At 38.6% G+C, this 27,794-nt stretch overlaps 2 protein-coding genes across 4 annotated transcripts in view; both read left to right on the forward strand.

The window, feature by feature from the left end:
• Positions 1-1,353, forward strand: part of LOC107689718 (GRAM domain-containing protein 1B-like) — a 38,527-nt gene extending 37,174 nt beyond the window's left edge. The window contains exon 18 of the mRNA XM_016487851.1: positions 245-1,353. Coding sequence (XP_016343337.1) covers positions 245-334 — 90 coding nt within the window. The 3' untranslated portion in view covers positions 335-1,353. The remainder of the gene's footprint in view (positions 1-244) is intronic.
• Positions 1,354-5,386: 4,033 nt separating this feature from the next.
• On the forward strand, positions 5,387-25,909 carry LOC107688934 (ARF GTPase-activating protein GIT2-like). Of its 3 annotated transcripts, XM_016486781.1 has the most exons (21): positions 5,387-5,567; positions 6,795-6,928; positions 7,453-7,565; positions 7,974-8,079; positions 8,258-8,344; positions 8,701-8,831; positions 8,929-9,023; positions 9,103-9,148; positions 9,251-9,256; positions 11,912-11,963; positions 12,110-12,182; positions 12,285-12,382; positions 12,476-12,587; positions 12,673-12,815; positions 14,408-14,560; positions 15,470-15,673; positions 15,869-15,958; positions 20,021-20,103; positions 20,191-20,382; positions 21,179-21,242; positions 24,284-25,909. In XM_016486781.1, the coding sequence occupies exons 1-21, from the start codon at positions 5,513-5,515 to the stop codon at positions 24,461-24,463; spliced, it is 2,217 nt and encodes a 738-aa protein (XP_016342267.1). In that variant the 5' UTR covers positions 5,387-5,512; the 3' UTR covers positions 24,464-25,909. The 3 variants fall into 3 exon arrangements, with proteins under 3 accessions (XP_016342267.1, XP_016342282.1, XP_016342274.1); XM_016486796.1 differs by lacking the exon at positions 15,869-15,958; XM_016486788.1 differs by lacking the exon at positions 9,251-9,256.
• The last annotated feature ends 1,885 nt before the right edge of the window (positions 25,910-27,794 follow it).

Here is a 27,794-nt window from a genome sequence, read left to right on the forward strand (position 1 = left end):
GAGTTAATAGAGTATCAACAATGAGGAATAATTATGAATGGATAGTTCACCCAAAAAATTACTAATTTTTATGTCATTCTAAATCTATAGCCTTGCTTTCTTCAGTAGAATACAAAATGTGAAACCTGGAAGAATTTTGCGTGAAAGTGTTCCATGTATGATTATATCCTAAATCTTTAAAATGAACTATTTCTTTAAGCTGCAGTCATTAAAGGATTTCAAAGATGTATTTGGGTGTTTACAGATGAGAGAGTCTCTAATGAAGCTACAGAAAGGTATGGGGTTGAGAGACTACGATTCAGACAGTGAAGAAAGGCGAAGTCGCTATCACTGAGTCCCGGCTCAGCCAATGTAATGAACATCTCCACATGTAAGCGACCCGATGAGCTGGGCCGGGGCACTGACTGAACGGCTCTCACGATCCGGCTGCATCGCTGTGAGGCCTTTCTGACAACAGACACTGATGGAAACCCAGTACTGCAATTTCTCTGTCTTCTCTGCGATGAAAGAGCTGAAAAAAATGAAGGAATGCAGTCCTGTGATCGTGGAATCGGTCTGTTCACCCAGGGCTAAAACAAACGCACCAAAACAATTCAACTGTCACTTCAGAACAGACACAGACTCTGGTTAAACACTTGAGCGGATGTTGGAACTCGGCAGCATCACTTTTTTAAACCTTTTGGAGTCTGGGACCAGATAAAGAAAATATGGAGTTACTATCAGCAAATGTTGCGTGGACATGTACACATTTATTTATAAAAACAAAATATGGAATTGAATGATATTATGATACACATGAAAATATATAATTTCTATGTAGAGCTATATTTGTTGCCAGAGTTCATTTGTAACAGGCTTCCATGGAGAATCAAGGCTGGTTCCTTGATAGCTTGCGCCATGGTGCATCAACTATATGCAACTGGTATATCCTCCCCTGTTTGGAGGACTGACTTCCTCCGATTGGTTGATTTGCAATGGCAAAAGAGCCATGGTCTCTAACATTCCATCTACTAAGCGTCATCGGCTGCATTCCAGTTTCCATGCTACTGCACAATAAAAGTACATACTTGGAAAAAGTACATACTTTTAGGCATATAGTTAGAACACGGTTAAGCCACAAGTATACTTTTTCCATGTTCCGATCCATCTTGCCTTTCAAAGTATACTTCAGTTTTCATGAATGGCCAAATCACTTGCACATTCACTGACAGCTGATTTTTCAGTCTTCGCCAGTTTAATGTGCAGAGTAAACTATAGGAAAATACTGTGCACATTTAACATCAAACCGAACAGGAAAACTCAATTTTTAAAAAAAGAAAGAGTTGAACCAGAGTTGACTATAGGGCCTTTCGCACCGCTTTAGTTCCAGAACTAAATGTACAGTGCTAAAGTACTGGGACGATTTTGCGCGAACTATTTCCCAGTACCATTTAAAGGGTTGCATTCGCACCGACTGTGTACTAGGAAGTGACGTAAGCCGGTCGACAGCAACGTCATTTGTGCACGGCGTTCAACAACAGAAACAAAGAAGAACAATGTTAACAACAGGAGGATGGAGGACGTTTTGTTCCTTCGAATTCCAACTGGATTTCCTCCGTTGCGTAAATGTTCAAAAGTGCCTGCACTTCAGCGTCCGTCCATCTATCGCTGTTCTCCATACTTGCGAAATAAGTTGACACAGTGTTTACAGTATATTTACACTGTGTTTTAAATCATGGCGGGTGAGGGTGTTTTTGTACACGTTTGGCCAGTCAATGTCTACTTACGTCACAGGTAGTACCAAGTTGTGCTGGTTAGACCCTGCTACGGAGTAGGAGCTAATTTGGCTCTCGAAAAAGGCAGTCCGGTACTAAAATCGCACCCAGTTCCAGCGGTGCGAAAACGCCAAAAAGTGGGTAGTTCCACAATTAGTTCTGGTACTATGAAAAGGTTCCCGCGGTGCGAAAGGCCCTTATGAAGTCAAGCAACCGTGGTGTTGTCTGTTTCTAGCTCGCATTTAGATTTTTACTTCTGGCACTTAGGCTTCAAAAGTCGTAAAAGTTTTGTTCATTGGTGAAGATATCATGATGAATAAAACGTGGAAGAATCATAAACCATTGTTGGTCACAGAGCTTACTTTTTTGCAATAAACCAAAAGCCAATGGAAAAATCCTTTTGGGTTTTTGTCGAGGGAACCAGGGTGATATGCCATCACTTCAGTGCTCTATTATGAGGAAGAGTATGGGAATTGGGTTGCAGCCATCAAATCAACCAAACCTCTCATGCAGTGGTTAACTACAGCAGGTCCACCCCAGCCAATAGCATCCATTCATTTGTGAATGAGTTATTGTTACATGAATGTGTTCCTGTTCTCCCTCAGGGTTCATTTATATCCTGCGGGCAGCTGTAAACAACTTCATATTGCCAAGCTTCGATTTTAAAGCCATTCCAAGATTATTTTTTTCCATGTTGTATGTTGTTTTTGTGTTTTGATGCTGAACCAGCTGCTGGACGGGTGAGAGATGCGCATTGGTCATGTGATGTCAGAAAGTATTTAACATTGTTTTTGTTAGTGTTGTGAAGCTGCACAGACGTTTATCCTGATAAATTGTTCTTACAGAGAGACCAGCAGTGGGTGTGTTAAGACTGGACTGTGAAAAATCCAGGTTATGCTTGAATTTACAAAGAGAAACTGTCTAGAAACTTTGGCAATATAATAAAAAATCAACCTCGTGAAAATGGTCAAATTGACTAAAACCTCTTGAGGTGTCATACGCAAAAACTTGTCTTTTCTCATACAAAACTCCAACAAACATTGATATTGAGCCATGGTGCTCATGTAGGCAACACGGGTTCGAGTCATGGGTAGCCGATTTCCTGATCCTGTTCCCCTCTTTCCTCCTCATCAAGAATAATTTTAATTCTTAATTCTAAAAGGCCAAAAATCAAATTAGAAATGTATTTACTGGAGTTGATCTATTTCTAAGCAGCAATTCCACAATCTAAAGTTCTGGTTTAAATATTTAAATATCAAGTGGTTTTTGTGGAGTCTTTCACATATTATAAAACATAGAGTCCTATAGTTTCTGATTCATGTAGATTTTTCCATGGAATCAGCTTGTTTTAAGTTCATTAATAAGTCCAGTTGACTTTGGCATTGTTTAAACTGATGTAAAGAAACAGAGCTGATGGCTGTCTCAGTCAAGAACATGTGATAGATGTGAAACTTCTTAGACGGATATGAACCAGTCCAATTTGTTCAAAGCAACTGGATCTTAGATGATAATTTTGTCCTGTGAGGTCTTGTGCATGACTTTTGGAGCCTCTGCTATCCCATGTTGGCTTTAGTGGCAGACCTCTTGTGCTATAGCAACAAGGCCAATTAGGAAATGTAAAAATAGCATCTGCAGGCCGTAGTGATCAACTTGCACTGTTTATGCTAAGGGGTCAGTTAGCTGTTAAGAATAGACACACACAAAATGCATTTTTCATGATGGTTATGTTCCTAAAAATCAATCCAGAGCAGGGACTACAGTTCATTCATGTCTGTATTCATCCTCATTGTCATTAAACCAATATGCAGTATTAAATGTGCAATGTGTGTTCAAGTAGAGTGTGTAAGTACTGCTGAAACTCCACATGAACCGTCTGTGAATGTATTTTCTAGCTGAAAGACGATCCTTTATTTGGACATAACCTGCTGGGTTTGGAAGCACGGGTGATTTAGAAGGCACTTTTGATGTCAAGCACTGAGAGGCCACAGCAATGGTGCCACATTGCTCACTGTCAGGCCCTAAAAGTATTATTTTTCCAAGTTCTGCTTACAGTATTATTTTTTACAGTAGCCTATGTGCACAGACAGGATGGTTGCTTTTCTATGGCCATGACTGTTATGGTCCGGATGGTTTGGAAATTCATATGTGGTATTTTTTTTAAGGCCATGTCAAATCCAGGAGCTATACACTGAGATAAAAATACACCGGGTTATTCTTTGTGTATTTTTTTTTTTTTTCCTGAAACATTGAAAGAAAGAAAAATGAATATGTATTGTAATTACAACATTGAGGCTTTTTTAATTATTTAAAGGTTTCTTTACAAAATGTATATACACACAAGTATACTGCAATGTATGTATATGTTGTGTACAGTCAGTGCACATCCTACATGCGCTGGCTGCACTGTGGGATCCCTGAAAAACAGAAAGAAAAAAAAACTATACAGTTTGTGTTGTCAAGAAATAGGCGGAATGAATAAAAGTATTTAAAAGAGATTTTTATTGCATGTTATTACTTGCTACATTTTCTGCATTTTTATTATTTGTTTCCTCTCAACAATATTTATACATAGAATAAAGTGGAAGACAGAAAAGATCAGAAAAATGTCAAATGGACTAAAATAACCTTTACTCTAGTTTGTCATTTTATTGCTTGAATCCTGTTAGTGTTTGTGTCCACCTTTGTGGCTATCACTGTAATTTTTTTTATGAATTGTATTACATTAACCCATGTAAACTGTGCTATTTTTGACATTTGCCCCAGTGTCGAAAGTGCCCCAGTTTACCTGAATTAACTCTACATTTAAGATGTCATAACAGTCCGAAATTGGTACTCCTTTTATTAGGGTGACCATACGTGCCATTTTCCCAGGACGTGTCCTGGCCAGGATTTCTATATTGCCTAAAATATCTAGGTTTTGGCTTTGTTTGCGTGTGCAGACCGATCGGTGTATGACATCATAGAAATCCTGGCCAGGACGCGCGTGTCCTGGGAAAATGGCACGTATGGTCACCCTACTTTTATCCCATAATGTTTAAATAAATAATTATGATTGTAATTTATCTGCAAAGAAGACTTTTGAAGACATAGAAGGTAAACTGCAGTAATTGCTCATTTACAGACATGCTCTACTTGGAGATCTCTAGGGTCCTTTCTTCTAAATGCAACCAATTAATCTCAGTTTTTCAGGGAGAATAATTCCTCACCAGAATGACCCACATAACTAAACAAAGAAAGGTTGCTACAGATGTTAAAAGATTTCTGTGTAAAACAACAGTGAGTAAATGTAAAATTGTAAATTATGACCAGAGATCTGAAGGCAAATCAAGTGGCCAAAAGGTTTACGTTCTTATTTTCTCCAAATATTTTAGCCAATAACTATTTATTAAAATTAGTGACATTCAAACAAGCCTTCTTGTCAGAACACACAGTACTTTCTATTTTCCCTCATATTTACAAAATGAGTTCTTCCCCCCTCCCCCTCTAGTTTGTATTTATGAATGTAAACTAAAAGCGATACGACGCGACAAACTAACACGCTATTGGTCAGTTGATAATGGTCGCGTCGCTCGCCTGCAGTAACGTCGTCATGTTGAAGAACACCCGCCCATGACTGCTGATCTCCTCCTCTTCCAGGAAGTGAAAAAAGGCGTCAAATAAGGAGGAACAAGGGAAACACGTCCTCCTCACATCTGTCCCTTTCCCTCATTAATCCGTTAATCACATTAATGTTCTAGATTGTCGTGGAACGCAGCTGTATGATGTCCACCAGAGCGCGAAACAGAGAGGTCTGCGCGGACTGCAGCGCGCCCGGTAAGACAAACAAAACAAACATGAAACAAACGCAAACTGCTGATGAGGTCCTGTAGGGTTTTATTTAGACAGATGTTTATACAGTTAATTTCTCTTAGATTATTCTCAAGCAAACACCGTAATAATCCTTATGTATTACATGGATATTGGTGCCTGAATAAAACAGATTGCGGTTTAATGACAATCCTGATATTCCAAATGGAAAATAGCGCTAACTGATGATGTTCAGGCCCTCGGTTTTTTTTTTTTTTTTATTATTTCTATGCGAAGCAAAACCCCATCTTAATTTTAATAAGACAAAGGAAAGACCAGACAATATGTGGAGACCAGTTTCCATCAGAATATGTAGTTGCTATTATCATAACGGTTATTGTTATTAAAAAATAATAATTAAATAAAATGCAACATAAATAACTTGGTTTCAGCCAAAACTGTCATCAAATACATTCATACATAAAATAAATATAGTGATAAACCAATATATTAGCCAATGCTCGGCCAAAAGGAAAATAAATATTTATTTATTCGTCATTTAATCACTTTATATGTAGATTTTTTTCTCCCACAACCAATACTTACACACTACACAGATTATGTTTGTTTTAGTTTTCCGAAAATCAATATGCAGAACTATCTGTTTTTTATAGCACAAGAACAATAAATCTACAGCAATGACACACATTATACTATACATTAATTATACATTTTAATTTATGGTATTATATTTATACTGCATTGATTTGCGATACAGCAGGTCTAAATGATCTACTTCCATCTTTATTTTGGGCCAACTTGACTGTTCAGTTTAAAATGCTATTTGTTGCTCACATAAAAATGAGTGTCTGTAAAAATTTGGGTTATTGTGAAAAAAGAATGCATTAAATGAGATACTGTAGCTCCTTTGCTTTAATGCCAAAAGCTCTGAATCCTGGTGATCATGTTCTTCAGTATTTTTAGAGAATGATCTAAAAAGTACCTTGCGCTTCAATGGAAACAAGCACATCTGGCCATTTGTACAAAGAAGCCACATGCTTAATGTCACAAATGAAGGCTTATACAGTATACATTTCTCATACGTTTTGCTCAGACAAGTTTTGTAAGGGTCATTATGCGGCTAAGGAGGAAGAATGACTAGAAAATAATGTCAGGATCTGCCTTTCGAGGGGAATTTGTAACGGTGCTGTGCAATACTTGGTGACTCACAAAGCTTTTCTTTCTCCCTCTCAGATCCTCGTTGGGCCTCGATCAATCGTGGAGTTCTGATCTGTGACGAATGCTGCAGTATTCACCGAGGCCTGGGCCGCCACAGTTCTCAGGTCCGACACCTGACCCAAACTCCGTGGCCCTCCTCACAGCTCCAGGTGAAGAGCCATGCTGCATGCTCTGATGGGGAGCCGCTTAGCTTTGCGTTTCCTGAGGTTCATTAACAGGAAATGGGGCATTGTATCTCAGTTCCTCAGACAGGAATAGAATGCCTTGCTGCCTTCACATGCTATCTTAGAGTTTCCCAGTTGTAAATACGACCCGAGAGGCCATTCATGTTCGATTTCTGGGTAGGACACTTTATGATAATTCAATTTCTGGAGGGCCACAGCTATGCAGAATTTCGCTTCAACCTTAATTAAAAATGGACCTCATCCAGCTAATCAAGTCCTTAACACTTATTTAAAAACTACAGGTATGTGTGGTGGAGCGGGGCTGGAACTAAACTCCGTAGCACTCACTCCCTCCAGGAGCTGAGTTTGACACCTCTGGTTTAGAGTCTAGATGCTTCTCATGTGTCTTGCTGAAGCTGGAGTCATAGAAACACTATTGCAGCATTTTATGCATTCATTTTCTGTCTCAAAGTGAAAGTTAAGGTGAAGTTTTTGGTGTTTATCCACAGATGGTGAAGTCCCTGTACAATAATGGAGCAAATTCAATCTGGGAACACAGTCTTCTGGATCCATCTTCCATCATGAGTGGAAAACGCAAAGCCAATCCTCAAGACAGAGTCCAGTGAGTCCCATATATCATGATATGTGTGTATATACAGTGGGTACGGAAAGTATTCAGACCCCCTTCAATTTTTCACTCTTTGTTATATTGCAGCCATTTGCTAAAATCATTTAAGTTAATTTTTTTTCCTCATTAATGTACACACAGCACCCCATATTGACAGAAAAACACAGAATCGTTGACATTTTTGCAGATTTATTAAAAAAGAAAAACTGAAATATCACATGGTCCTAAGTATTCAGACCCTTTGCTCAGTATTTAGTAGAAGCACCCTTTTGATCTAATACAGCCATGAGAGGGGGTCTGAATACTTTCCGTACCCACTGTATATATATATATATCATGTGTAGAACCAATCGAGTCTCTCAGCATAAACATGCTCACTTTATTGTTTATCTTCTCTCTCAGCCCCAACAAAACGGATTTCATAAAGGCTAAATATCAAATGCTGGCGTTTGTTCATCGAATGCCGTGCCGTGAAGATGATAGTGTTACCGCCAAAGACCTCAGCAAGGTGAGAATGTAATAATAATAATAATAATAATAATAATAATAATAATATGAGTGGACAAGAACCTCTGAGATGAAACTGAGAGTTAAACAAAGACTATCAAAGATCTATGTCTGATGTGATCTTCAAGTTCTTGAGACCAAAACCATCAGATAAACCATGAATTCACCCTTGTTTTCAGCAACTTCACTCTAGTGTTCGAACCGGCAATTTGGAAACTTGTCTGAGGCTGTTGTCGTTGGGAGCGCAGGCTAACTTTTTCCATCCAGTAAGTTTCAATGTTATTGCTTCATTTTCTGTTCTAGGTAATGTTATATTAAAACAACATATTAAAAACAGTATCTGTACCAACACTGAAACTAAAAAATCTGAGCATAGTTCAGCCAAATCAGTCTGCCAAAGGACAGATCGTAGTTTAAGATACCTGATCAATTTTTACCAAATATGTAAATACTGTATTCTACATGTCTGTATATATAGATATCAATCCACTGCTAACGTGGAATAAGGTTTCATTGTTTTGCAGCGTTTGCTATTTAATCCAAGCGCTCCATAGCAGGTATTAAGTTGTATTGTCCTTAACTGAATTACTCCAATGAATGCCACGTCACTTGTTTTCTTCAGGAGAAAGGAAATACTCCATTACATGTGGCTGCTAAAGCAGGCCAGCTGCTACAGGCGGAGCTGCTCACTGTGTATGGAGCAGATCCCGGAGCACCAGACAGTTCTGGGAAGAATCCTATTGACTACGCCAGGTGAGAGAGAAGCAGATCTGAGGGATCAACAATACAAAGATTCAGCATTTTCAGTTATGTTTGATGTTCTTCTGTTATCTGTTATGTCCCACTATAGGCAGGCAGGACACCAGGAACTTGCAGACAGACTGGTGGAGATCCAGTTTGAGCTGACAGACAGACTAGCGTTCTATCTGTGTGGAAGAAAGCCAGGTCAGTCATAAGTATCTCTGTAATAACAGAATGTACCTCAAAAACTTGAGAGCCTGAAATTATTTTTCTTTTTTCTCAGATCATAAAAATAGTCAACACTTTATAATTCCTCAGATAGCAGACAGGTAGGATGAGCTCCCTTTTGTATCACACCTCTCTTTAATCTGTTTTTGATTATAATACTTAATTGCATAATTTGTTTTCTTTGCTGGCTCCATTTGGATAAGAAATGTGTAAGTATGGAAATAGGACTTGTTGGTCTTGCTAGTAAATGCTGATCAGATGATAACAGCTCTTGGGTCATTCCGTGTCAACTCAACCAGAGGTCCCCGGCTCAAATTTTTGATTTTGCTAATATTTTTTTCTGAAGAAAGATAAACATGTTTAGTGATTAAAGCCAAAATATTAAATGTCATGGATGAATATTTACTGAGTAATCCGCTTTTTTGTAGAGGGGGGTCAAAGTTGCAATTTTCACCTGAGATTCAGAGCCAAATTGCAGGGTGGTAAAGATGGCAGCATCATAATGTTACTTTTACACAGAGATTGGTAGGTCTATTAGTAAAATCTGTTGACTTTAGCAATCTTTGTTGCATTATGTGCCAATGGTGACTGTTCAAAAATGGGGAAAGAGCACTTTTCAAGTTTTTTCTCCAAAGTTTGCAGGCCTGTAACTCAAGAAGTATTAAAGATATCTTAATGCCCTTTTAGATTCTGGGTCTTAACAAACTTTTATTTTGACGTCTTAATTTTTAAGGCCCTATATTGTTCAGTTCCAGAGATATTGGAATTTTAATATGGCTCCAGGAGTATATCATTAAATTGTACACATTTTTAGTGGGCAAAAACCAAATGTAGGTCAATTTGCAAAAGTATGATGCTACTTTTCTTTTAAAGAGGAATGTCTGAAGAACAAATAATGTTGAAACTAGAAATGTATCTTGTTTCCTCTGTCAAAACAACTGCATTGAACATAACTGTCTGAGTGCCATAAATATTCTTTTTCCAAAGTTTGCGTGCCTATAACTCAAAGAAGTCTTAAAGATATCGCAATATAATTTTAGATTCTAGTTCTTAATGAACTTTTCTTTTGGAATCTTCATTTTCAAAGCCTTACATCATTCAGTCCCAAAGATAGGAGGGTCTCAACGAGGCTCCAGATTGTTGAATATTACCCATTTTCAGTGGTCAAAAACCAAATATTGGTCACTTTGTATACAGTCTATACTTATTTAATTTAAAGAACAATGTCTGAAGAATAAATAATGTTGAAATTAGAATTGTATGTTGTTTCCCTCTATCAAAACAATATGTATAAAACATACCTGTTGGAGTGCTTAAAATACACTGAAATGGACAAGCTGAGGCACATTACCTTTCTTTCAGTAGTCTATTCATAAGATTCTATATTTGAATCAGTTTCAAGGATATTTTGAAGAAGGGATTTTATTCATTTTAACAGCTTCTGAAGCTACCAAGAGTTCAGATATGCAGTATTGTAACATGTTTGAAACAAATCCCATGCCTCCTAGGGAAAAGTGGCTGCTTTTTCCACACATTGCATTCACATCAATAAACCAAGATTTGTCCTCATCTGTATTAATTATTAGAATTTATTTTTCTTTTTTATTGTTATATAATGTGAAGCTTCATCAGATTATGTAGTATCTACTGCTAAAGGGCATATTTGGCAGAATCACTGATAGTACCTCAAACATTTAAGATCTCTCACACTTGGAATAATTAGCACTGGGTAATTCTAAACCCCAGGTAAACGGGATCCTGAGTAATCATATTTTACATTTCACACTGTTCATACTTTACCTAGAGTTAACAATTAATCCTGGTTATTCATAATCTGACGAATTTTTCAGATATTCTGCTTTAAATACAACTAGATAAAAAAGTTTGTCATGGTTGGCTTGAGAAAGCCTAGCCTGAAAGTTTAAAGCTGCTGTAAAAACTTGAAGTTTGAAAATGTAGATACATTAGAAAATTAGCATGTTGCTAGCATGATTAGCATGTTGCTAATCATGTTTCTAGCATGATTAGCATGTAACTAGCATAATTAGCATTAAGTTAGCATGTTGCTAATCATGTTTCTAGCATTAAAGCTAGAATTAGCCATAATTCTGGCATGTTGTGTGTGTGTGTGTGTATATATATATATATATATATATATATATATTCACATACATGTATAGCATGTTGTTACCTTGTTACCTAATAAGTATCAGCTGTATACAAATTGACCAACATTTGGTTTTCGACCACTGAAAATAGGTAATATTCAACAATCTGGAGCCTCATTGAGACCCCCTATCTTTGGGACTGAATGATGTAGGTCCTTGAAAATGAAGATTCCAAAAGAAAAGTTTATTAAGAACTAGAATCTAAAATCATATTGTGATATCTTTAATACTTATTGAGTTATAGGCACGCAAACTTGGGAAAAATAATATTTATGGCACTTGGACCGTTATGTTCAATGCAGTTGTTTTGACAGAAGGAAACGACATAAATCTCTAGTTTCAACATTATTTGTTCTTCAGACATTCCTCTTTAAAAAAAAAAAAAAAGAATGATCATATTTTTGCAAATTGACCCACATTTGGTTTTTGACTACTAAAAATGTGTACAATTTAACGATTTACCCCAGGAGCCATATTGAAATCCCAATATTTCTGGAACCAAGCCATATAGGGCATTTTGACCCCCCTCTACAAAAAAGCGGATTACTCAGTAAATATTCATCCATGACATTTAATATTTTGGCTTTCATCACTATACATTCTTATCTTTCTTCAGAAAAAATATTAGCAAAATCAAAAGTTTCTGAAATTTGGTTGATTTGACACGGAATTATTATTATTTTTTTTTACGTACAGCAGTCTTGACTTGTCAGAATTGTCCAAAGCAGCAAAGAAGAAGCTTCAATCGGTAAGTTGTACAGAAGTCTGCTGTTTTTGGAGCTCAACCTTAATTTGTCACCACACATTCTGGGTTATTACATTTTGATTATTACGACAACTATTTGACACCTGAGATTTGCTGTTTGTATAATAACCTTGTTGTGCTGCTCTCAGCTCAGTAATCATCAGTTTGAAGAACTAGCCATGGATGTTTATGATGAAGTTGACAGAAGAGAAACGGATGCAGGTTAGAAGAGTGGTATTCTGATCTCTGTCCATTTTTCTCTCAAAGTATAAACTCCGATTTTATCCTTACATTTTGAATGGTGTAATTATTTTGCGGTTATAGTCTGGCTTGCGACTCAGAACCACAGCACCTTGGTAACGGACACCACAGTAGTACCATTCCTCCCTGTAAACCCTGAATATTCCTCCACTAGGAATCAGGTACATTGACAAAGATGCAAACTCACCTTCTAAAACGATTCAGTTTGTTTATAATGTTTGAGTTTCCCTCTGTTTGTGGTGTTTATGTTGCAGGGACGTCAGAAGCTCGCAAGGTTCAATGCACATGAGTTTGCAACGCTGGTTGTTGATATTTTAACTGATGCCAAGCGCCGTCAGCAAGGAAATTCTCCTGATAATTTCAAAGGTGATTAAATGGGGTGTTGGGTTTTTCTTTTATCATGGACTGTATAATGCATAAAGTTCAACTTCCACTCTTTGTTTCTGACCAGATAATGTGGAGTTAATTCTGAAGGACATTGGGAACCGTCATGGCAGTGAAAGTCCAGAGATGGATCAGCCTGATTATGACAGTGTAGCATCTGATGAGGATACGGAGCAAGAACCAACATCTGGAAAAGATGAGCGGACCAAGGTACATACTTTACTTTCTTTATTGCCATTGTCATAAATAACAACAAGATAACATCAGAGCAACCTACAATGTAAAAGTGCAGTAAGTATTCATAAAGTGCAATCCATTATACCTTATACCATTTGGTTCACAATCTTGTAACAGACAGACAGACAAGACAGCAGAGACATAAAAATTATTGTCCATATGAAAATATATTGCAGATTTTAAAATATGGTGTAAATGCTGCAACAATGCATAGTCCAGTTCTCAGCAATCGCAGTAGTGTAGGAAAAGATGTGTGGTGTATGTGATGGGCTAGATCAGGGGTGTCAAACTCAGTTCCTGGAGGGCCACACAGCCCTGCACAGTTTAGATTCAACCCTAATTAAACACACCTGATCCAGCTAATCAAGTCATTTAGGCTTATTTGAAAACTACATGGTATGTGTGTTGGAGCAGGGTTGGGACTAGCGGCCCTCCAGGAACTGAGTTTGACACCCCTGGGCTAGATGCATATTAGAAAAACATTCAACAGTCTCACTGCACTGGAATAGAGGCTGTGGGCCAGTCTGGTGGTTCTGGCTCTGATGGCCTGGCATTGTCTCCCTGAGGGCAGCAGCAGAAACGGGTGATGTGTTGGGTGCAATTGATCCTGCAGGATGTTTTGCGCACTCCGCAGACAGCGGGTGGTATAGACTGTGCTGATCTCCAGGAGGTTCGTCCTAATGATTTCCCCCGCTGTCCTCACCACCCTCTTGAATGCTTGCTGTTCATGCTGCAACAGTTTTATATGGTCCTATGTGTCGCCAGCCGTACATGTAATTCATCCATCTTGTTGTGGGTTGACTGTGCATTAGAGAGGAAGATGGTAGGAAGCGGGGGCTTGGACAAGTTAGCCTTTAGCCTGGCCCACACACCCGTTCAGGGCTCTACAGTGCGACCATTTCAGTCGCATTTGCGACCGAAAACTACTGCGTGCGACTATAAACATTTTTTTAGGAGCACCAGTGCGACTGACCCGATCATCATCATACTTGTGATTGCGCTCAGGGGAGCTTCAAATGTTTCTACGTGTTTTTGCAGCGTTGAGTAATGTATCACAGACGTAACTCACGAATCCTTTCATAAGCAAAGTGAGCGATTCATTGCGCAGTGTAGAGAGCTTCGTTGATTATAGATGTGAGATCGCAATGAGCTAAGATGAGTGACAGCTTTACAAGTGCTCCTAAAAAGAAAAGTAAGCGTAGAGCCCTGCCGCTCGCTTTCCTCTCTTCTGTTTCTGCCTGCAGCGTCTCCTCCATCTCACATCTGTGAGAGTTCCCGGTAGTGGTCTGACGGGCTCCAGAGGAATAAATGCCTCAGCTGTAGATAATGTATTCCAGAATTGAGTTCTAAAAGTTCGTCATGGCTGTACTGAAGTGTCTCTGCTCGGTAACTGCAGAATAATACACAGTACCACCAATAATGTGCAAAAAGTATGCCAGTTGTAAAGCAACTCAAAGCCGCTGCGACTGTGCGCGCTGCATTGCGAATTGCAAAAAAACTTTAGGCGTTCCTCAGGGTGTATAGTAGTGTGTGGGATCAAATTTAACTATGATCTCTCCTCTAAGAGCTCAGAGTCTTCAGACTTGTCGGACAGCCCCATCACTGTGCAGGAGTTCATGGAAGTGAAAAGTGCCCTCACTGCCTCCGAAGCAAAGATCCAACAGCTCCTTAAGGTCAACTGCCATCTTGGTGAGGAGTTGAGACTCATGCAGAGCAAGGTAAGCTGTCGGATCACACCTCAAAAGGGTTTTATTTTTTGTCATATTGCCCAGCCCTGCACAATTGTGTTGTCAAATGTACTGATTTCGGTACCAGTCAGTACTGAAATTTTAGGGTGTATTCACACCTGTCTTGTTTGGTTCGAATGAATCGAACTTATGTTCGTTTCCCCCCTTGGTGCAGATCTTTTGGGCAGGTGTGAATACAGCAATCGCACTTGGGTGCGGACCAAACAACCGTACCAAGACCTAGCTGAAGAGGTGGTCTGGTTCCAAATGAACTGGTACGGTTGAATGGATGAACTAATGAATGGATGACCATAGCACACGTGTGGACTTTCCTGGTGTGAATACACCCTTAAAAATGTGACGATACGACCATTTCCCGCAGGAAATTTGAGTGCTGTGAGTGTATTCTTAAACACCTCTGATTGGCCATTGTGTTCCCGCTCTCAACAGATAGGTCTGTGATTGGCTACAATGATCATCTCTTCATGCTGTTCACCGAACGCTTACACAAATTACGCTTGCACACAGGAGCGTTTGAAAGCCACGACTCTCAGAGGATCCGTCAATGAGCAGATATATTAGGGATCCACCGACGGATCTGCTGATAGACGCGGCTTTCAAATGCTCCTGTGTGTATCTTTGTAAGCGCTCTGTGAAGAGTGTGAATCATTGTAGCCAATCACAGACATATCTGTTGTGCGTGTGAACACAATGGACAATCAGAGATGTTTAAGAATCCGCTCAACAGTGCTCAAAATGCTTGTGGGAAATGCTGGTATCGTCCCTTTTTTTTAAATTCAGTACAGACTGGTACCGAAGTCAGTACTTTTGACAACACTACTGCTGAACACACCCATTTTTGCTGCAAATGTCTGACTCTGCTTGGTGCCTTCGTTTCAGTTGAACTCCCTCCAGAATGAGAACAGCACTCTGAAGCCTCCTAACAGTTTGGCAAGGCCGCAGGACCTCCCGCACAGGGCACCTCCACGTGGCTGTAGGGCCATGTCGATGTATGAGACCGGCTCGGGTCTGAGGCAGTACCACCCTAGAGGAGAAACCGTCTGCCGTGACACAACCCTGACTCTTCAACCACTGCCGTCAAATGTAAGTACAAGCCAAACCAAATCCAGAATTGGTTGTGGCCCTCCTGTTTCATTATTTCCTTGGTTTTAACTCATTTGGTAACCCAGTGAATCATCACTTGAGGTATGCATTGATAGCCCCTATTCTCTTTTTAATCATTCATATTTAAAAAAAAATCCCTTTGCCCACTCAAATCATAATCTGAACCCTTTCTAGATTGGGAAGGGTCCCTCGGTGACTGCCTTCTCCTCCCTTCCCACGTTCCCCTCAACTCTGTCCTGGTCCTGGGATGAGATAACCCAAAGGGTGAAGTACCTGCTCAGTGAACAGGCTGTTGAAAGGGCTTCTCTTCTATCTGTCCCCCATTTACTCAGTGCATGAACCACAGATCTGTCCAACCAATGGACAACATGTTCTTTAGCTGGACTACTAATGTTAAACGTATGCACAGCGAGAGACACCAGCCATTAACATTACTCACAACTCTGCTTGATGTGTAAAGCAGTCACTGGCTCTCTGATATCTCAAACCCAAAACATACTCTACGCAAGTACGTGAATGCAGATGCTTGTAGCTACACAAGTTTGATGTCGTCCATCGTTTTGAAATGTATCAGAATGTAATCCATGCGTTTACATTTTACAATTTGGCAGATGCTTTTATCTGAATCAACTTAGGTTATGTAGCGAATCAGCTCAAAGAGGAAATATGAATAATTAAACATAACTAGTTATAATTATAAATATTTAGATCCGCTGTAAGTATTTACTTGACCTCTCAGGGTCAACTGTCTGTTAATTCTAAGAACGATCATTTCCTGGTTAAGGGAAATAACTTTCTTACTGTACAATACTACTCATGTACTAGCATGTAGCAGAAATCTGCATGATTAGGGACTACGATTATGAGCAAACAATGAACAACCTCAGGTGTGATACAAGTAAGACTTTATTAACTACATAAACACTTAAACTAGTCTAATATACACCTACAGTTACATTGGGCCTTATTCATGAAACACCAGCAGAACAAATTTTTGTGTAAATCATTCGTAAAGCCGTTCTGGCGTAAACATTCGAATTCATGAAAATGTCGCATTTTCAAAATGTTAGTTGGTACGAAATAAATGTACATCTGCTCCCTAACATGAGTAAACGGTGCGTAAAATGTTCTTTTTGTACTTTTTGGCAAACTGATGACACTGAATTGTCATAATAATTAGAAATGCATTTGCCCTTGCCCTCTTTTTTTTTTTTTTTCTTCTTTTTTTTGTAGCTGAGTTGATAACTGTAAAACGCATCGTTCATCACTGTCACTGTTTACCCAGCTTTCCAATCAATGGAGGAGGGGCGGGACAAATACCGACCAACCATCCTACTTGTACAACGACTGCCTACAACAATGGAGAAGTCAATATTACTGGTTACTGATTTTTTTATTTAGTCAAATTCTTAAAAGAGAGATACTAGTAATACGATGCCGCCATGGATATTCTAAATCAGTGTTTCCCAACCTATCTTTAGTCGCGGCACCCTTTGGAAATTAACAAATTTGTGGCACCCTACAAAATTAATTTTGTCACAATATTTCAATTTCTAACTTCGATATGATACTTTGAAAAGTATAGATATTCGGTACAGCAGGGAAGAACTGCAGAATTTACTGTCATACAGATATTTTTAATATTATAAAAAAAAATTGTCCATCAATGGTGGCAATCAGTAGGCTAATTTCTAATGAAAAGACCAATTTATATGACAGATTTTAATGTAGGCTTTTATTCATATGTAAACATTGTGAGATAGCTAGTTATAATGGTAATTAAACAAAGTTTTGCTCACTCAGTGTATTTTTGATTTTACAGTTGGGTAATTTTGTTGCAGTAGCACGAGATAGCTTGATTTAAAACTTTGAATTGAATAAAAAATGACAAGGAGGCTAAGCAGTTAATACTAGAAGATATTTATACTGTAGATATTGCTATTTTAACTATATTATATGTACACTGAAGAAAAACTTTTCATGGGCAGCCTAGAATATCATGCACTTTCACAACAAAATAAACTTCTTATTCTTTTCAACTAACATTTTTATTTATACCAAACAAGGCTGTAATCATGTCTAGAACATTGGGGGTCCAATCGTTTTGAGGAAAATATAAAGATGGTAAATATATAGTTCAGTCATGAGTCTAGATGGAGCAGGCGACTGGTTGTTAACATAACCGATGATATTCAGAGAGTTAAACGACTTGGCACAGCTGATTGGTTCATGCTGCATATGCAGCCAATGAGCTTACTGCCTTGCATTTATATGGCTGGCTAGCATTCACTAGAGATTCCTGCAGCGCGCTTTCAGAGTTTCCCTGAAACCCTCCACCTTCCCCAACTCCACCTGTATAGATCTGCTACGGGTTATTTTATATGCTATTTGTGCAGCAGCAGTATGTCTTAAATACTCATGGCACCGTATTGCCATATGCATTGGCAGTAGCAAGTTCCTGTACTTGCTTGCAGCAGCAGCAATAATCTACAACTACAGCAGTAACCAACAGCAGCAGCAATTCAGCAGCAGCAGCAGCGTAGCAGATCTATTCCGCCAAGACCAAATACGTTAACATTGTCATATCCATCACCATGCTAAAATATTCCGAGAGTTATCATGATTGAATTGTATTTATTTAAAGAAACGTAATAAATAAAGGATTTAAATAAAAGAAAAAAGATCAGTAAAAGAACAATAAGAATTTTTGTGACGTAATCAATCTGAACAGCAAATAATTTTTTTTATTTTAAAATATGCACCCATTCCATTTCAGTTGTATTGTTGAAAATGCAAAACAGAAAAATGCTATTGTCGTCATAATCAATTATGAATGACATAAATCACGTACATGACAGACCTACTTTTCATTCAAAAAGTCGAATAGTTTACATCACTGGATATTGTTGGTCGTTTACGTCATAGAAGGGGAACGCTACGTTTTTTACAGTCGAGCCGACTGTTGCTATAGTAACGAACGCAACTTTCATCGCTTAAGCTCTTTACTTCCAGTTTTCATTCTTACATTCAGCATTAACAGCAAGCCAAAAGGGGTAAGCTTTCAAATGAATTGTATAGCCTACATGCATTTTAGACGCTTATATTATGTTCTTACCCCGTCCATGCAATGAATGCACGTTATAGAATGAGCTGTTTTTTTAGAACATTAATTCAACTGCTCAGGTAATTTCAGTGGTAGGCTATGCATATTCACATATTAAACTCCCTGTCACATATTAAACTCCCCGTAACTTGCAAATTCCTCATGATAGCGCGCAAATATTTCTGACCGTTTTCGCTCATTGTCAGCCTTTGTTGCAACAGACTGAAGCCTCCGCGTGAATTCAGCGTGCCTTGCATTCAGCTAATAAAAGAAAAATGTTGCAATTTTCTGGTGTTATTTTATTATTGTTGGGGCAGTCTCCAGCTATAGGCTACATTAAACTTTTCAAAATACAGCCCGCTTCAGATTGGTTTTAATCACTGCATAAAATTTTTTATCTTTACCTAATTCTGATTGGGTGGGCAAGACAGTCATTTGGGTGGGCTCAGCCCACCCCTGCCCGGAGCCGGCCCTGTTAGGCATATGGCCTATTAGTCTTTTTTTTGCATTTATGCAATATACTGGAGCCAAACCTGAGAAAGTAGACCAGAATATTCCCTTGCATTCCTGGACACGCAATTTGCGTAGCTGCAATTCATAGGTGGGGATTATGCTAATTGTGAATGAGCGTGCACGAGCGTCCTATTTATGAATGATTGGAATTCATTAACACACACGTTTAACTATCAAATCGGAAGTTTATGAAGCATTTATGAAACTGGAGGAGAGTTTTCGGGTAGGTTTCATAAATGAGGCCCATTGAACGTATACGTCTTATCAATTCCTTCATACTCAGTTGAACCCATGGCCTTGGTTTTGCTAGTACCACGCATCGGTTTGAAGTGAGTCTTGTTGAGCAAGTTAAAGTTAGTTAAACTGGTAACATGTTTATAGCTAACTATATGAATAATTAATAACGCAGTGCAGATAAATAAGGCAGATGTTTGAGGGTAACTCTATCGCCCCCTTGAGTCTTAAGGTTTTGTTAATGTGAGAACATGTTTTTACAGCGTGTTGGCCAAGTGTCTGCATGTGACTGCTTGCATGGAGTATGTATCTGGCTTTACTTTACAGCTCTATTGTGCTGAAGTTTTGATTCTACACCAAAAGCATGATGGTTTGCTGTGTCTTCAAGCTTTAAGCTGAGTGAGCACCAGTTGCCAGTAACCGGTAGCATCCCTTTCTTCTGCAGAAAGCTCACTATGATTCTATTCCTGTTACAGGGATCCACATTAGTCGCCCAGAGCGGCATGCCAGAAAGTGACTATGATAATGCACTAAACCACGTTGAGATGGACGAATCTGGGTTTGTTTTTGCACCTCTTGTTGTTTTAAAAAAACAATATATTCAAAGGTTTCTTTTTTTGTTGACACTGAACCCGTCCACCCACAGGTCAATACAGAGTAACTTTTCCAGGGCGAGTGGCTGGCCGGGCGATGGTACAGTGCCACAATCAGAAAACCCATCTGAGGGTGAGTGCGACTCGTCTCTACCGTGCACAGAGGACGTCATCAGCAAAACGGAGCTGATCACTAAGAACATCCAGGAATTACTCAGAGCTGCGCAAGAGAATAAACATGAGAGGTAAGAAAATTAGTCTGGCCTTTGGTCTTCCAGTCTCCAGTAAAATGGTCTTCCAGTCTTCAGTCTGAAACTGCAATGGCATTCAGCACCAGGGACACAGTGTCTCCTTTGTCTGTTAAGCAAGGGATGGAATTGTCAACACTGCTGGGATATAACATCACATGACCAAGATGGACGGACACGCATGTAGATTCACAAATGGCTCATGCTTCACCATGAGTTTACACCATGCAGTGTTCAGTATTCGTATAAGTATCAGGAACAGTCATTTTATTAAATACTTTGAACACTGAGCCTTTGTTGCTCGACTTCTGCTGGTATTAAGTCTCCGGTCACTGCCGATAATTATGCATTCATGGGAGAACGATACCGTAGGTTAGCATTTCACTCGCCCAGATCTCATTCATCACTTTAGCTCTTCTTTCACAGTGTAAAAAAAGTCACTGTGAGGTTGCTGTGGTGTTCTGGGTGGTTTTTACCACCAAGAACCACTCATTTTAAAAAATCGCTTTTCTTACCCTTGTTTTAAATTTGCATTTCTAAATATGATGTATGCTTACATCATTTTGTGATTTAAAAAAATATATATTTATTTATTTAAGGCTGTGAGTGTGAATCAAGTTTGTTTGGATGATTAGATGCATGTTTGGTTCTACTCCACATTTTTAGAATTTTTTTGGAATCATAAATTAAAAGAATATTTTAAAATGGTAATATTTGAATCATAATTTAAATGATATTTTTTATCAATTTAATAAGAAAAAATAACATTTTTCATTGTATTTCTTTGTCGAAGCTTTGTCCCGTGTTCAGAGAGAATTCTTGTAGCAGTAACAGAAATGGCTACGTTATTCCCTAAGGTAAGCCTTGAGCCAACAAGGAAACTTTGCCTTAAAGGGGTGGTTGATTGTGATTTCACTTTTGTAACTTTAGTTAGTGTCAGAGCCGTTGAGAAACAGAGTTGCGACACTCCCATAGGCTTCCATAGGAACTGAGAAATGCGGAAGTAAAGCGTGTCATGGTGCAGCCAATAGTTCCAAACAACCAATAGTTCCAGTATTGAAGCCCATTCATTTCAGTGCTTCTCAAGCGCACTCGCCAGAAAGTTGAGGAAATTACAGCAGTTTTTGGGCATTTTAACGCATTAGTTTACCTCTCGGAAATCTGGCCAGTAGTTGTATTTTATGAAACGCGTTATAGTTAATGTTTAGTTTTAGATAATAGGCAGTTATGCTATATTTGCAGTTAGATAACGTGAGAAACACCTTAATAGCGATCATAACCGGATGCTAGTTGTCATATTTTTAAGTTTTTAGTCTTTCTGCAATTTTTCTCTCCCTGTAGGAAGTTGAATTGAGTTTCAGTGAAGACTGCCCATTAAAGGAATACAAGAAAGAGTTTCCCTGAATGCAGTTGGTTGCCTTGTGTTTTTTTAAACGTTATGTACATTTTTTTATTGGGTTAAATTACGTATTTGCTGGCCTTTTTTAGCATTCACTTATATTGTCTTCTTACATAAATGTCATAAAATAATACTGGGATGTGAGTAATTAATCTTTTTAAATTCAACATTTAAAAAAAAAAAGAAAAACTTATAAACATTGAGTGTTTGATAATGTCTAAATATACAAGGCAAAACATTAAATAAATAAGCTATTATGACCGGTAAAACCCTTTACAGCAACTAGAGTAGAGCTCAATATATGTAGGCTATATTTATTAAACAGCCATATGGGCATCTAGTGGTTAAACCATGGCATTACATAAAGATATTATTTTTCTGGCCAACAAACGCCTCTAATTTGCCTCTTTGCACTGAAATTTAAAAACATTTTCTCTATTTTAACCCTCAATACTATGCTAATTGTAATCTAAATAATAAGCATATTAGATAAAATATTAATGCTGTCTCTTCATCGCTCCCCAGAATAAAATGCGATTGTAAAACGTAGTCAGCGTAGTTAACAATACACAATCAATGCACATGATGTGTTAATAATCGCTAGAAATGCTGCAAATATAGTGAAACTGCTGTCTATCCTACTTGAACCCATTCAAACATATTGACAGCGCGGAGTTGTTTCGAACTATTGAGTGCTCCATGAACCACGTGACCACGTGGCGGCGAGATCAAAGCGTGTCGCAACTCCGTACCCCGCCCCCGGAAACATGCAACAAAGGGGGCGAGGCCATGCTGCGCTGTAGAGGTCTGCATTCCCGCGGCTCTCCTGTGGGACCCGACCGGATTTTTTGGCCCGCGGGATTAAATTCCCGAATAAAACGTGGTAGCGGTCGGTAACTCTGGTGTAATTTGAACAGGAGCGGGCGGTCTAACAATATCCCGTTCCCGACGTCCATTTAGAACAGCATATCTGCGCTTTATTCTTATTGACCACCGGTACAGCTTGCGCTCAGGACTGTTATGCACGCGCTGCACGCATGCTTTAAACGTCACGCATTTTATTTGCGGGGTCTGTGCAGCATGTGCATACCGATGCTCAGAGCAGGCTGTACCTGTGGTAAATATATGGCCCTCAGACAGAACAGGCAGGTTGTCGATGAGTGACAGAGCAGAATAAGGATGGAGCAAAGTATGGATGCGCTGTCCTTGAAGGAAGTTCAACTCGGTTTTGTTTATATTTTGCTTAGCCTATAATTTTAACAAGTCAAAGTCAATAAATTCAAGACTCTTGACTAGACGAATAAAATAACACAATTTTGTGCAGACCACTTTTATTTGTCAGCCTATCTCTCTTTCAGTAGTGGAAATTTAAATGTGAGATTCTGGAAACGAGATCTAAATTTAGCGGGAACGGTCGGGTCGGGAAGAAAACTATTCTAAGCGGACAGTGGGTGAACAAAGAGTGAATAAAGGTGCATCTCAATAAATTAGAATGTAGCGGGTGGGTGCGGAATATAACCTTGCGGGAGCGGGACTGAAAAAACAGTCCCGCGCAGACCTCTACTGCGCTGCTTTAGAGAAGAGGAAGAGTTGGTGCCATTCTGTCAAAACTAGGGGTTCACAAAAAAATCTATTCATATATGAATCACGGTGCCATTCCCTGTTCCTCGCGTTCCCCTGCTCTGCACACGCTCTGCTCTCACATGCTCTCTCTCACCTGATTCAGATCATCAGCTCCATCCATGAACTGTTTCAATTATACACTTTGTGTATAGACAGACATATTTTTCACAGCTACGAGAAGTGTTAAACATGGCACGAACGCACATGCAGTTACCGTGGTAGTGAGGAATACTTGCTGGCAAACACTTCTTACTGTTACAAAATAAACAATTACATTACAAAAATGCTACAAGGCAATCATGTATTCTGCTGTATTAAAGCTTTAATCAGGATAAAACCGTATATTAAAAGCTAACATAAGCAGTAGCATTTACAAATAACAGCATATCTAAAAGTATGAGGTTCTGCGCGATCCTCTTCACTAATATTCTCTGGGTCTCATTCAGGCTCAAACTGATAAGCATTATTGATGATGCCATTGGTTACAATACAACACCGGAGCACATGCACTGAGGTGAGGAGCGTGACGTTTCTGGACGTGCACTAGGCGGTTTAGTGAATCACAACACACTGGGCCAGCTAACCAATCTGAGCCCATTGCGTATTTCTGAGGGAGGGGCTTAATAAAACCAGGAAATCATCAGAGCGTTCATAGGAGAAGGGAAAAAAGCAGTGTAGAATAAAGTTTTTTTTTTTAAACAAAGCATTAACAGATGTTAGACTGTACCCCCATAAACACAGTCAAGCCTAGAAAAAAAAAACAGTTTACCACTCCTTTAATGAAGAATATATCTATTTATAGTCTTGTCTAATATTTTTGCATCCACAGCAAGCAATAACTGGTTAATAAGGTTCTGAAATTGTCTCCCATTACAGAGGCCATCCTCTGAGTCCGTCCGCGGGTCCTTGTGCCTCTTGACCTCCAGTGCCAGTCGTCTGCAGGGCGAATGTCAAAAGGCCACACCACACGACTCCCAGCAGGTTATTCAGTGTGCCTACGACATTGCCAAGGCGGCTAAACAGCTAGTTACTGTGACTACCAAAGACAGTAACTGAGTTACAGTACAAGTGAGCGCCTTTCCTGTTCAATGTTTCACCGTGCATTTTTATTTGCTATTATATTGTCCAGTATTATTGATGATCAACACAGCACCGTTTGGTTTGTATTACTGCAAATAATGAATTGTTTTTGAACGTTATGCATACAAACACTAACATACCTTTTGGGGCACTAAGCCTTGATAATCAATGCCCTGTTTTGTTTTTTTGTCCTAGCTTTATGGTGCCGTTTTTAAATGTAAACTAATTTGTTTTGCTTCCCATGGTGCTAATTAACTGATTTATGTCATGTCTGTATTGCTCCTGTTTGTGGATAAACAGAACAAGGCCTTTACTCATTTAATACCTGCACATTTCAAATATACCACATACAAAGTTGAAGTGAGACAAAACCGGAAATCATATATAGCTGTTATTGCTGAAATTCAGCTGGTGTACTAAGTGTTTCTTTGTCTTGAAAGCCAGCTCACTCAACTAGTGACCATGATGTAGATGTCAGGACACACAATGCCTCATTTCTTGTGCAATAAATAACTTAAGCCTCGCTGCAAAATCCTAACTTGCCTGTCCTAGTGTTGCCATTGTATTAAGTATTCAGAGTGTATAGTCTTATTATGGAGTGCTTTATTATATGGGCTGTTATACCTCACTTTTGTGTGTGTGTGTGTGTGTGTGTGTGTGTGTGTGTGTGTGTGTGTGTGTGTGTGTGTGTGTGTGTGTGTGTGTGTGTGTGTGTGTGTGTGTGTGCGCGCATGCTTGGGTGTCTGTTCTACACCTAAATATATAGGTCCTCACAAATGCAGACATGTCGCTCATGATTTTACAATGTCATGTTTGTCATTTTCACTATAAGTTGTGTGTGTGTGTGTTTCACTCATTGTTCCTTAATGCTATCCAGTCCAAATGTACTACTCCTTTGTTAATGTTTCTGTGCCCTTTGCGGTTTAATCCTAGGCATGTGTGTGAAGGTTTTCATTCATCCAGGTCATCAGAGAATGTCAAGAGTTTATTCATAGACAACTGCTTAATGAAATACTGTTTCTATGAATTCACTCCGCCTGATGTTTTAGAGCTGCTCTTGTTAATTTGCGTGTCCAAAGGATGTGTTTATCTGTTGCCTTGTCTGAAATAATACAAATAACACAAACAATTGTCACCAGCTGCTGTGTTAGTGATTTCAGTATTATGTGGTAACGCTTTGTATTATTCAGTACATGTATTATATTTATATACAAGTTATATATATGTAAGCTGCTAGTTGTCAGTCATGTATGCAACTAATCTGGTGTGAGATTTCCTGCTCTAATATCAGCTGGATGTGTACACATGCACTTACCTGCTCAGTTCAGAAGGTCATATTGGCCTTCATATGGGATATGCATCATGCAGTTGATGCTGCTTCAATGAAAGTCTTGTTACTAAATATAATAAATTTTAACTGTACTCAAGCTAAAACGTGTCATGGTTTAGTGCATGTCCATTGTTATTTGCATTAAATAATTATACTTTTCCTCCCTCCCATACTTTGGTATGACATCCAAACTTAAACTGGTCTGTTGTCACAAGTTATATTATATGTAAGTAACTATAATTGTTTAAAAGTCTAAAGCTTTCCAGGAAGGGTATTTAAAATGCTGGCATGATTTATTAATGTGGCCTCACTGAACTCAGTTCGGTCTTATTTTCTTCAGTCGGTCACTTTGTCAGTGGCTCTTCACACCTGCTGAATATTTTTCACGATACTACGGACGAATTACGAACGAAGAGTCGTGCAATTAAAAACGCCACACTATTTTCAACAATTTACGTTTTATTTAGATGATTTGCGATGGTACTTTTGCTGTTTCTCATCTGCCACCTTTTTTCGGGGAGTCGTTAACTTCTACGTGTGATTTCAGAAAGTTACAATAAGTATGTTTAGTTTAACTCTACGGCCTGATTAAAGTTCTATACATTAAATAATTTGATTTTAAATGGATACAAAGGACAGGAAGCATGTGAAAGCGTTTAGTACAGCATATTTGCCTTTCACATTTTACATTTTTATTTGATGTCTGAATTGTCCAAACCTGTGTTAACAAAGTTGACAACAATGAGGTCGATCCTTAAGTATCGATACTTTCGATACTGATGTTGTATCGAAAGGATCGATCCTCACATAAAAATATCGATTCTAAAGTGCACGTTTAACCATTAATTTTATTTATTTATCAAGAAATTCGATGCATAAAATAAGCTTCTAAGTGGAAAAATAGACTATATTAGCGAATAATTGTGTTGGATAGAACCATTTCTCCTGTTCATCGGAACACACGCAAATGCTGAAAGACAGAACCAATCAATCACAGACAGCGTTCGCTGCTGAAGCATTGCTCACAGTTCAAATAGGGCTGCTTTTCCCAAAAGCATCAGAAGCACAAGTAGATCTTAAGAAACCATTGCCACATTATTACATTACATTACATAACATTGTTACTATATATAAAATTAATTCTGAAAAAATTAATCACCACACAAATATGACGCAGCTATAGGCTAATAATAAATGTTTCTTGAGCAGCAAATGATATTAGAATTATTTCTGAAGGATCATGTGACACTGAAGACTGGAGTAATGATGCTGAAAATTCAGCTTTGATCACAGATGCATTTTAAATTACATTTTAAAATATATTAAAATAGTAAAACTGCAGTAACCACAAATTTACCATTGTAATAATAATAATAATACATGGTAGTACTTTATTTTTCATGAGGTACCCTCAGAGGTGCACCTTTGTAACTTATCTACCCTTAAAGCATGCATACTTGTATGGTACTAATATGCTCACTTTTAGGGGTATAGTTGCACCTTTGAGGTTACTGCCCCAGCTAAAATACAATTATAGTATATTTTATTTCTGACAGTGTAAACAAAAAAGAGGCCTATGAAATGTAAAAGAAGCATGACTTTAAAATCTAATATTAAGTGAGTATAATTACAGATTATATTCTTTTAATAATTTAAAAGATCAGTTTAGTTTAGAGGTATCGGTATCGTTATCGGTATCAACGATACTGGGCTTAAATATCGGTATCGGATCGAAGATAAAATAAGAGGTATCGCCCATCCCTAGAGGTCATTAAATATTGAGTGGACAGAACGGATACCGTTCTCTTCTCGCATCTGGAGTTAAAGGGATAGTTCACCCAAAAATGAAAATGTGATGTTTATCTGCTTACCCCCAGGGCATCCAAGATGTAGGTGACTTTGTTTCTTCAGTAGAACACAAACAAAGATTTTTAACTCAAACCGTTGCAGTCTGTCAGTCATATAATGGAAGTGAAC

This window comes from Sinocyclocheilus anshuiensis, unplaced genomic scaffold (assembly GCF_001515605.1).
Source record: "Sinocyclocheilus anshuiensis isolate Anshui unplaced genomic scaffold, SAMN03320099.WGS_v1.1 scaffold393, whole genome shotgun sequence".
In the NCBI taxonomy this organism is placed as follows: Eukaryota; Metazoa; Chordata; class Actinopteri; order Cypriniformes; family Cyprinidae; genus Sinocyclocheilus; species Sinocyclocheilus anshuiensis.

What these genes read in the sequence shown, in the direction of transcription:
- LOC107688934 (XM_016486781.1), top strand. Translation starts at nt 5,513, where the DNA reads ATGATGTCCACCAGAGCGCGAAACAGAGAGGTCTGCGCGGACTGCAGC. An exon ending in TGAGACTCATGCAGAGCAAG is followed by an intron (nt 14,561 to 15,469) that starts GTAAGCTGTCGG and finishes CCTTCGTTTCAG; the next exon opens with TTGAACTCCCTCCAGAATGA. An exon ending in GGGATGAGATAACCCAAAGG is followed by an intron (nt 15,959 to 20,020) that starts GTGAAGTACCTG and finishes TTCCTGTTACAG; the next exon opens with GGATCCACATTAGTCGCCCA.